Here is a 10,894-nt window from a genome sequence, read left to right as displayed (position 1 = left end):
TACCACGATGGCAAGAACCGGCCCGGCGTGGCCTACCCGGCCTTCCTGGAGCCCGAGGAGGCCTTCGCGTTGCCGGACTCGCTGCTCGTGGTGCTGGACATGGACGAGGGCACGCTCAGCTTCGTCGTGGACGGCCAGTACCTGGGCGTGGCCTTCCGGGGCCTCAAGGGCAAGAAGCTGTACCCGGTGGTGAGTGCCGTGTGGGGCCACTGTGAAGTCACCATGCGCTACATCAACGGCCTTGACCGTAAGTGCATCCGGAGTCTGCCTGGCTCCCGGGGGGTCGGCGAGGGAGGCTGGACGCAGGTGAGGCCCTGCCCCCCTCCATCGGCACTTGGGGTGCCCCCCTGCCGTGCATAGTGTGTGATGAGAAGGTGGACTCTGGGGACACGCTCTTGGGTTTGCTTCTTAACTCCTCTTTGCTGGCTTAGTGACCTTGCGCCGTGCCTCGGTTTCCCCAATGTTAGTGATTATGGCCGGGGCTGCGTCGAAGATCAAATGAGATAATACTATGTGTGAGTAATTACAAGAGTGACTGGCACCTAGTAAGGGCTTTGAGTGTGGGTGCTGACTTTGGATCCTCCCGCCCGTATAAAGGTTATGCAAAATGAGGTCCCCTGTGTGCCCAGCCTCCTGCTCACAGCACAAGGACAGTGGCCAGTAGAAGGCACAGTCCCTGTATGTAAGTGCCGTGCTTGGAAGTTACTGATAAATAATAAGTAATGATCACAGCTATCATTTATTGACCACCGACCATGTGAGGGGCTAAACACCCCACTTCTGGCCCTTCTTAGTGACTTGTCTGTTACAGGGGGCAGCTGCCTCTCCTCTCTGGCTGATCATCGCCTCGATGGGAATGAGAGCTGCACGTTGGGGAATCTTCTGGGGGTTTTTTTAAGGGGACCCAGAAATCTAGATTTTGTGTGAGCTATCCCAATTTTAAAGTTGGTCGCTGCTGAAATCAGCACGTGAGCCAACGAAACACCCTTGCAGGCTGCAGACAAGCCCGTAGGCTGCTGGGTTTGACCCCTAACAGTTCTAAGGTCTCCCTGCACTGAACATACACAGTCCTCCTGCGAGGCAGCAATGACAGAAGCGGTTACTGGTTTTAGGATGGAGTCACTCCTGGAGGCAGGGTGGCCTCTGGACAGAGGGGCACATGGATGTCTATCCCATAACAATGGCAGGACCTTGTGGGCTCACACACTCCTTGTCCAAACAGAGGTCCTGCCACGCCCCTAAAAGCTCACACCCCTGATAAAGCTCCCAGAGGTGGGTGCTGAAAGCCATCCTTTCAGTTTATTCGTTTTAAACGAGAGCCATAATTGTCCCCATTTTAGAGTTGAGAAAACTGAAGAGTGGGGCTACAGAGAGCTAGTATCAGGTCTCCCCGGGTGTGTCAGTCTCTGAAGCCCACTTTTTTTTTCATGCTTCCCCCATAAGTTGAAGGACTGAGAGTAACACTAAGAAAAGTCAAGAACAAGATTTTACTCAAGTAAGATTTATACTTACATGCAGGGTGGGTTGGCTTTTCAAGGGTGGCAGGCCAACAGACATGGCTGGTATGCTCAGCTCTCTGGTATAATTGGTGACATTCTTGCTCATATTTTATTTTCTAGTTTCTGGACTAAGATCGCCATCGAATGGCACAGTATTGTTCTGGTTGCTCTGATTAAACTGGTTAAATCTAGGAGCAGATGAGTCTGTTCTAGGAAGGCTAGTTTAGTCATCCCAGTGCCTGTGGAGAATGTCTGGACATGGTGACCAGGAAAACCTCAGTGCTGAGAAACCCAACACCAACAACACTCGTTTAAAATCAGAATCGGAACATTTACTTGACAGAATTGATCCCTGGACTAGACAGGTGGGCTTAGTGTATGGCTCTTGAGTCTGATCTGCCTTATTTCCAACTGCATCCTTAACGCTCAGTGCTTTTGTGTCTTTGGCGAGTCAGTCACACTAATGCCTTGTGACTCATTTTACTCATCTGTAAATTGGGACAGTATCAGATCCTTTTCATAGCTACTGTGAGATCTGGGGTGGGGGCACCAATAATACGGTAGCTGGGATTAAAGGCTGACATTGATACCCTGTGGGAGCTACCTGAGCCAACAGCTGGGCCCCGGGGTGGGCTTCCTCCCGGGCATTGATTCACACTTGGGTATCATCTGGTGCTTGGTTTTCAGGTTCAAAGCTAAGGTGCTAGCAAGGTTGCAGCCAGGGGCTCTCCCACGCATGATAGGATTGGAGCAATCTAGCCATGGCGTCGTCCTGGGTGAGCTGCTGGGGGTGGGGAAAGAACAGTTGTGTTTGGGGCATTTTGAACTCCTGGACCCTTCAGGTGGCTAAAGGAACTTGAGACTGAAATTTGGAGTGTTCCGTCCTCCGCACTGGCAGTGGTTTTTTTCAGGGTGGTTGAAGCTGGAATGCTCATCCAGGACTCCAGGGGAGTCCAGGATGTCATGGGATGTGAGCCTATGGCATCTCCCATTCGGTGACAGGATTGCCTTGTCTCCTGTGCCACTGGCCTGCTCCCCCGATAGGAGTCATGTTCTCTGTCTCAGACAGGGTAGGCCTGCAGAAATGGGGAGCTCAGCTTCTCTGGGCTTCTAAAGGCCCATGGTCAGTGGGACAAGACCTGAGTATAGGATGGGCCATAGCACAGGCTGCAGTGAAGTCTGGCAGGAACTACGAGGGAAGGGACTCTGTGATGGGTCCCTGGGCACTGGGAAGGGTTTGGCCCTAGGGAGTCTCTGGGCAGGGAAGGGGACCCAAGGTGGGATTCTGTGCATGAGAATTCCGAGCCCACAGTGGTCGTGGGATGATGGCGGGTCCCCAAACTCAGACCCTCCTGGGATGTGGCCGCACTTAGAGACAGGCTCCAGAGCAGAAAGGTGGGGCTGCTCTCTGGGGTTCTTTCCCCACAAGATCATGGGGCAGAACTCTGCCCAGGGCCCTCACAGTCCCTAGCACCCACCAGGTGGCCATGGACAATGATTACCTCCTCTCTCTGAACCCATTGTTCTCCTTTGTAAAACCGGTACGACAAAGCTCGCCCAGCACAGAGCAGGCGCACGGCGATTGGTGCTCACTGCTTTGATTAACTAAGTGAGCTGGGCCGGGTCCTGGGGTTCACTTATGGATTAAAACAGAAATGGCCTTAATAGAGGCTTCTCCTCTAATGTGATTAAAGTAAGCTATACCATTTTCTCAAATTTTGAATATTTATGATTGTAAAAGCACGACTTAGAAAGTGCTAACTGCATTTGACTCTGAAGCATGTGTTTGTTGAGGGAAGAGCTCCGGAAGTGCTCTTTCCGTTGCAAATGCAGTTCTTCAGCTATGCCCTGGAGCGAACCGCTCAGCATCTGGGGTTTGCTCTAAAGAGCTGCAGGCCTCCTGGGGCCTCTGCTACCTGAGTGAGCTGAGACACGATGGGGATGCGCGCCCAGGCAAATGGGCAAGCCGTCTCCAGGTGACGGGGCCCGGGGCCCAAATAATAACAACAGCAATAACTGATACTTATACAATAACAGCAAAAACTAATGTAGTGCTTAGTCTGTGCTGGACTGTATTCTAAGCACTTTACAAATCCTAACTCCATCCTTGTAACGACTCTGTGAGCTAATCTCTGTGTTATCATCTTTATTTTATGGTGAAGAATTGAGGCACAGAGAGCTTGAGTAAGCTGCTCAAGGTCACACAGCTAGTAACTGGGGGAAGCAGGACGCACATGGGCAGACTGGTCCAATGGGTCCCTTGTGGAACTGTCTGCAGACAAGGCAGAAAGAGAACGGACAGAAGAAGGTGCTTCCCCCATCCCGGTGCAGCAAAGGGCGGGACCCTTCCTCTAGCTGTGAGTTTCGGGGAGGTCCTGAGACGCTGCCCCTGCGTCTCCCCCTCCCTCCCAGCACAAAAGCTCTTCGCTCAGCACAGAGCTCCTCTGGGTGTTCCAAACAGCTAGCTGCATGAAGGCGGCCCAGCAGTGGCCGGGAATCAGGCATGCTTTGATTGCTAACGGGATAATGTCGCTGAAAATGTCCCAACTGCTGCGAGGTTTGGCCCCTGGGATGGGCCAGGCCTTTGGAATCAGCTCTGGGCTGGTTTCAGGAATTGCTCCTGGGCTCATGATCCTGGCTCCTTCTCCATGCTGGCTGCCAGGAGCGCTGACAGACCGGCTTTGTCTCCTGTCTTGGAGTTCTTGGGTGGTGAGTGGTATGTGAGTGACACAGGAAGTGGAGAGGGGCCACAGGCAGAGACAAGCAGGCATGGAGTCCTGAGCAGCTTTGATTTGGGGGTCATAGTAATTATATCTTTTAAAAGATGCCACCCATGCTCTGTACCTTGGGCACGTGTTGCACTCATTTTATTCAGTGTGCGTGTGTGTGCGTGTGTGTGTGTGTGACACAATAAACCTAGAGGCAAGGTGACTGTTATCATCCCCATTTTATAAAAGGAAACTGATTCTTGGAAGGTGAAGAATTTGCCCAAAGCCACACAGCTAGCAAGTGGCAGAGCTGCACTTAAACCCGGGTCATAACCGCTCCTGTGCCCGGCCCTGTGGCCTGGGCCAGCCCTCTCCATTCTGCCCACTGCACAGGGCCTGATCCCGCAGAGCAGGTGCTGGTGTCCTGGGCTGACTTTCTGAGGGTGGAGAGTGGGAACCGTAGGATCTCGGTCCTAACTGGCAGAGAGACTTGTCTGCCTGCATCGAGCCGGGGAAATTGTATTTCCAGACGTAGTTCCTAGATGGTTTAATTGATCTGCCAACAACTATTTATTGGCGCAATGGCTCAGCAGAGGAGGCTGGCGGCCAGCCAAGGTTCCCGGTATTGACGAAGGCCAGAGAGAGCTTTCTACCAGGATGACCACAAGGACACCATGCCCTCTCCAGAGCTTCCCTCCCAGTCTGCGCTGAACTCCTGACCTTCCTGCTCAACTCCCCTGTGTCTCCTGGGTGGCGTGGTCCTTGCAGCCTTGCTGACATCTGGACTCAGCTCCTCTTCCCTCCTAACCAGGTCCAGGCCTGGTCTCCTCCTCACCCCCTGCCCTCTGATTCAGCCCTGGATCCAGCTCGCCCCCCAGCCCTCAGCCAGGGTTCTGTCCCCTGCACCCTCAATTCAGCACTGAGTTCTCCCCCTGTTCGCCCCTTTCCCTCACTCTCCATGTGGGTCTGCCTGCTTTCCCCGGATGGAGATGAAGTTGCTTGGGGCACGGAGGGTGATTCGGGAGGCATATGTGGGGAAGTGGACAGAGAGAGATTTAAAAATAGGATGCATTTACTTCTCAAAGGTAAACTGTGTGCATGGCAGCAAATTTAAACACTACCAAAGGGTAGCCAGTGAAATACCCCCACAACCCCCTTAGCTCCCCAGCTCCTCTCCCTGCTGGCAACCACTGTTAGCAGTTTCTCGTGTGTCCTTCCAGAATTTTATGACACAGACATTTTCCACATGTGTGATCATACTGCAAACATTGCTCTGCCTCTCATTTCCCTTTTCATCTATCTTGGTGATTGTTTAATATGATTAACATAGAGCTGCTTCATTCTTTGTTAACAGCTACATGGGTGTCCGTGTTATGGCTGTATCGTAATTTAATTATTCCAACCCTTATTTTTGGAGACTAGACAGTTTCCAGGCTTTGAGAATAAACTCTTGATCTTGATTTGAATTCCATGTCTGCTCCCTTCTGCCAAATCAACACCCTGGAACCTTAGTTTTACCATCTGTGCAAAGGGAATGATGACATGTATTTACAGAGTTGCTGTGGGTCTTAAAATGGATGCAGAAATGAAGCTCCTCCTGCATGACCAATCGGAGCGTGCCCAGTGCCGAGCTCATCGTGGGCACCCGATGAATGCTTGTGAATGACTCAATTTCTAGTTTAAAATACAGTGGAATAGCATTGGTTTGTTATTAAGGAGGTTTTAAACACATGGTTGGACTAAGCTCCTTCGAGCCGTATAACCCAGTCAGTCCTCACGTAAGGTGTATGTCCGCAGAGTGGGACCCCTGTGCACCTGACGTGCCCAGAGGTGGCCCACACGCAGTGTGTTTTGCTGCTATTATTGCTGTGGCTGCTACGGCTGAAACAGCACCCCGTGGAACAGAGTACATGGTAGGTGCTCAATAAATGCACATTCATGTACTGGCCTCCCGTCATCTGTACAGCTTTTTTTCCTGCATGGCAGCAGGGCCGAGCCACAGTTGGCTGGAGTAGAGAGGGCCTGGCTACCAGCTGCTGCTGCCTTGGAAACCTGCCTCCTGAGTGACCCATTCCCACCTTGAATTGTGTGCCATGCCGGGCACACCTGTCCCCATATCCAGGCCAAGCGGACGCCGCACGATGGGCCCTGCAATTCAATTCGGGATCTTGACATTCCAGTAGAAAATGACTAGGCTGGTGCCTGGTATATAGTAGGTGTTGAAAAAGGTGGGTTTAAAGAATGCCCATTATGACTGATACAGCTCCCGAAGATTGGTAAAATTACTTAGTGTTATTAAATGCAGGAATAATTGTTATTAAATTTGGGTCCGCGTTGTGAAATCTGAGGGATTTCACACCAGGGCGTATGTAGGTTTGGGAGGTTTTTGACTCTTTAATGGATGTGATGGCAATGTCGTCGGAGGTTCAAAGGCCACTGGGAATGTGTTACCATGAGCCGGCAGTGTTTCACTCTGAGCCGTTTTAAAGGCATCTAGCTTAATGTCAGGTTCAAGTGTTTTGTAGCTCCCAGTGTGATGTGCCTGGTGAGTGTGTCCGCCAGGGTGTTCCAAACAGGCCGTGTCCCCCCAGCTGTGCCCATGTGTATCTGGGGAGGTGAGTGCTGAGCTGGTGGGCCTGAGGGCAGGCTCTGCCTCCGAACAGATGTGTCTAGGCCTGGCTGCGGGCTGTCGGCTCCCGGATCTTTGGAAGAAAGAGAAGGGGAAAGAGGCTGCCTCTCCCCCGGTTTCAGGGGCTGGCAGGAGGGGGAGGGCCGTAGGCATCGGGGCTGGAACAGATGAGGTTCCTGCAGCCAATGCAAGACCCTCACTTTACAGGTAGGAGCTGAATGGACCACGGAGCTGGGAGAATTTGTCCAAAGTTACCTGCTGATTAAAAAAAAAAATCCCAGGCCTCCAATCGCCCTTGAAAACACACCTGGTCAGAAATGAAAGAGTGAGAATTCCATGCAGTTTATAGGCCCATCTTGAAGAACCCTGGCACAAATGCTGGAGGGCATTGGAGTGCAGAAGGATGGGGAGGCAGGCAGGGGCCTGAAGGGTTTCCTAGGGGGTGGCCTTGGGGCGTGGGCAGGATTTAGATAGGTGTTCCCCCAGCCCCCCCCCCACACACACACAAAGACCCTCTTTGGCTTCTCAATGCCTCCCTCATGCTGGAGACCATAGAACAATGAGGTTCAGTACCTCAGAGACCATAACTGATCTCTTCACTTACTACCTGGATGACCTGGGCCTAAGTTTCCTACCTTCTCCTACCTGCAAAGTGAGTATGATGGTGGGACTCACCCCTAGACTTGTCACCAGTGCTTTTCAAACCTTAACGAGCCTTGGAGTCAGCCCTTGGAGTCAGTGTGGGGTGGGGGGGTGGGGAGGTACAGCGGGGGAGGGTGTCTTGTTTCTTGTGAAGTGCAGACTCTGATTTAGGAAAGCAGGGGTCCCAGATTCTGCATTTCATCAGTTCCTAGGTGATGCCCATGATGCTGCCCGATGAAGGTGGGCCGAGAACAAGGCCACCACACTCTGGGGTGTCTCGTACTCCCAGGTTCCACCCGCCAAACCCCACTCTGATCCTGCAGCCACGTTAACCCGCTTATTCCTCGGCGCCTTGGTCCGTGCTGACCTCCTTATTGGAAATGGCTTCTTCCCCATTCCAGCGAGGCCCAGTGTTGCCTAGTCTGGCTCTGCCACTCACCCTCCTGGCTGGCTGCTGTGAGGGCGATTCCCGTGCCTTCTGCATCCACGCCCTTTCCTACCCAGCCCACTGCCCTCTTGTTCTCATCCTCCCTGCGGCCACGTGACTCGGTCTCTGTGTCCTGGAACCCAGCTTCTCACAGTTGCCAGCAAGGTCAACACAAGTCAATCCACACCATTCTCCATGAATTTCCCACAGGGGCCACTTTGTTTGGGAAGGGATTATCGCAAATAGAAATGGCTCTTTGTTAAATATCATTGATTGAGCGCTTACAAAAGGCCAGACACCGCTCAGGGCTGCAGGCATCGTCTGATTTAAACCTCCACCAGCCAGTGCAAATGCTAGCAAGCTCCCCCTGCACATGAGCTCCCTTAACCCCCGCAGAGGAGGAGAAGGAACCGTCCTCCCACTTCACAGGCAAGGAGACTGAGGCCGAGGGAGATGAAGGGGCTGCTCACATGTGCATATGCTTGGGAGGCAGCCATCTGTAGACTCGCACCCAGGCCTCAAACTCCAGTGCCCACGTCCCTAACCTCCACGCGATGCTCGTCACAGCGAGTGTTTACTGAAGCTAGCACTGGCAGGTCCGTTTAAACACCCTTCAGTACAGTACAGTACAGCCTGGCTGCGTGCGTCCTCACCCTGCCGACTGGAACGAGTGCTGACGCTGAGTGGGTGCTGCTTGGGAAAGCCGTGGCTGGAGCCTGCAGCTCTGCAGGAGGCTGTTTAAACGACCCGGAGAGCCCAGGGCCTGCTGGGCAGGCGGCGACATTTGTTTGCCGAGGCTGGGAAGCCAGCGGATCCTCCCAGTCTTGTCCCTTGGTTGAGGCGAGGGGGCGGTTAGCGTGAGTTACGGCCTAGCCCAGACACTAATAAGGCTGCTTGTCTGCGGCCTTCCATAATTCAAGTTAAGGCTGTGCTGTTTAATAGCCCTTCTTCATCAGATCTTCCAGGACTCGGTGCCTCCTTAATGATTTATTTGCTTGGGATGAAATTAAGCCGAGACAGCGTGAGCTTGGAAAATACTGCCGTGCTGGCTTCCCACTTTTTTATCTTTGCTGGCGGCCGCTTCTATAAATAGAGCTGCCAGCCCTCCTTTGTGACCCGACCGCTGGGAGCTCCGATGGGCACAGGCTTCCCTGTCACTGGCCCCTGAGACCACACTTGATGGGGCACCTGCCGCCCCTCATCTCTCCCACCTCCGAGGCCAGTGACCCCACTGGGGTGCAGCGAGGAGCCAGAGCTGCCAGCAAAGACATTGTCGTCTGGGCTTAGAACCGTTTAAGAGGAAGCCTTTGAGTTGAGCCATTGGGAGTCTCAGCCACATTCCAGATGTTGCCCTACTTGTTGATGTTTCTTCCTCAAAATGCGTTTCACGAGGACGACCCCGGTGAGAGCCGGTGTGCTGCTGGTGCCTAGTTAGGAGGGTGACCGCTCTCTGCCTGATGTCTGGGCCTCACCAGGAGAGGCACGTGGGGTCCCCCGGGTGGCCGCCTCTGGAGTGAGGGTCACTCACAGCGCTCACCCAGAGGCCAGGTGCCAGGAATGGGGGTTGGGATGTTTAGTTGGGGCCCCTTTGGAGGTCCACGCCCCAGAAGACTAAAGCTGCCTCAGGAAAGGGGGTGAGTGTAAGGGGTAGGCCCAGGAACAGGAGTGTGCCCAGGCACCGCATTGCTGCCTCAGCTGCACGTCTGTTCCATGGACGTCCCCTCTCCCCCAACTGTTTCTGACCTCTCCTGTATTTCTTCTCTTCCCTCATAATTTGGGTGCCTTTGGCATTAGCTCATGGTGGCCCTGACCCCAGCCCTGCACCCTGATGGCTTCTTCCTCACTGTTGGCTGCACGTTATTGTCCCAGGTCCTTTTAAAGTCCTGAGAGTCGCTGATGGGCCCAGTGCCTCCCAGGTGCAGGCAGAGGTGCCCGCCAGTCCCCTGATTGGCTGCCTCGGGGTTGGGTCCTACTTGCTGGTCACTTAGCACACCTGCCTGTATATCAGCATCCCCCAGGGAGAGTGTGAAAAGCACAGATGTTGGCTGTCTCTCACCTATTGAATCAGTGGGCCTTGGAGTGTGTGTGTGTGTGTGTGTTACAAGCTTCCCAGGTGATCATGCCATCAATCCAGCACTGGCCAGAAGTCGGCTGTTTGGCATACCTGGCTGGGAGGCTGTTGGCATACCTGGCTGGGAGGCGGCTGCTGGGTGGGTGGGTGCAAGGTCATGTGGGGAGTGGGGAGTGGGGGTGAGCAGTGATGTCCCGATTCCCAGGGACTGCTTGTGGGGAGTGCTCCCCGGGCAGCAGGGCTCAGGATCCCAGTCTTGACTGGGTCAGGCCTGGGGACCTGAGGACTGTGCTTGCAGCCCCAGCGCCAAGGAGACAGACGCTTGGTCCATGTGGCCTGTGTCAATGCTGGGCACTGAGTTTGGTGGGGGGGCAGGCTCAGGATGGACGAAGCAATGCCCAAAGTCAGTCCCTCAACCAGGGTTCTGGGAGCTGTGTGTTCCTCTCCGTGTCCCTTCTGTGCCCTCCACCGAGATGGCGTAGGTGCAGTCAGGAGTCCCCTGAGTTGCCACATTTTTCCCCGGGTAGGGGAGGGGGAGAGGGGAGGGCTGGACTGTCCCTTTTGCCCTTGTGTCCTGGCATGTGGTGGCTCTCAGTCAGCGTCTATTGACTGAATGGCCGGGTAACTCAGTCCACACAGCAGAGGACAAAGCCCCCAGCTCTGGGTGGAGAGCAGGGCCCGGGGAAAGAGCACCCCCTTCCCACCACCTCAGCGTGTGCACGCTTCTCACTGAAACTTCAGGGAAGGGAATCCTGAGAAGGTTCCAGTTATCTGGGAACGGTACCTGGAAATTAGGCGCGCCCTGCCACAGCCACTAATCTGATCTGCGTGTCAAGAAGCCATTGCCTTTTCCACAGCCACACATGGTCCTGCAGAGGCAGCCTGCCCTGGTGTGTGTTGGGGGGGGGCGGGGCAGGG

At 54.0% G+C, this 10,894-nt stretch overlaps 1 protein-coding gene across 1 annotated transcript in view; it reads left to right on the top strand.

Moving 5' to 3' along the window:
• Positions 1–6: 6 nt before the first annotated feature.
• SPSB4 (splA/ryanodine receptor domain and SOCS box containing 4) overlaps positions 7–10,894 on the top strand; it is a 48,695-nt gene continuing 37,807 nt past the window's right edge. Inside the window, exon 1 of the mRNA XM_006758371.2 lies at positions 7–247. Within this exon, the coding sequence (XP_006758434.2) occupies positions 100–247 (148 nt within the window). The 5' untranslated portion in view covers positions 7–99. The remainder of the gene's footprint in view (positions 248–10,894) is intronic.

The sequence above is a fragment of the Myotis davidii genome, unplaced genomic scaffold, assembly GCF_000327345.1.
Source record: "Myotis davidii unplaced genomic scaffold, ASM32734v1 scaffold73, whole genome shotgun sequence".
NCBI classification, from domain to species: domain Eukaryota; kingdom Metazoa; phylum Chordata; class Mammalia; order Chiroptera; family Vespertilionidae; genus Myotis; species Myotis davidii.
The sequence above is the reverse complement of the archived record's forward strand: the minus strand, read 5'-3'. Positions and strand labels throughout refer to the sequence as shown.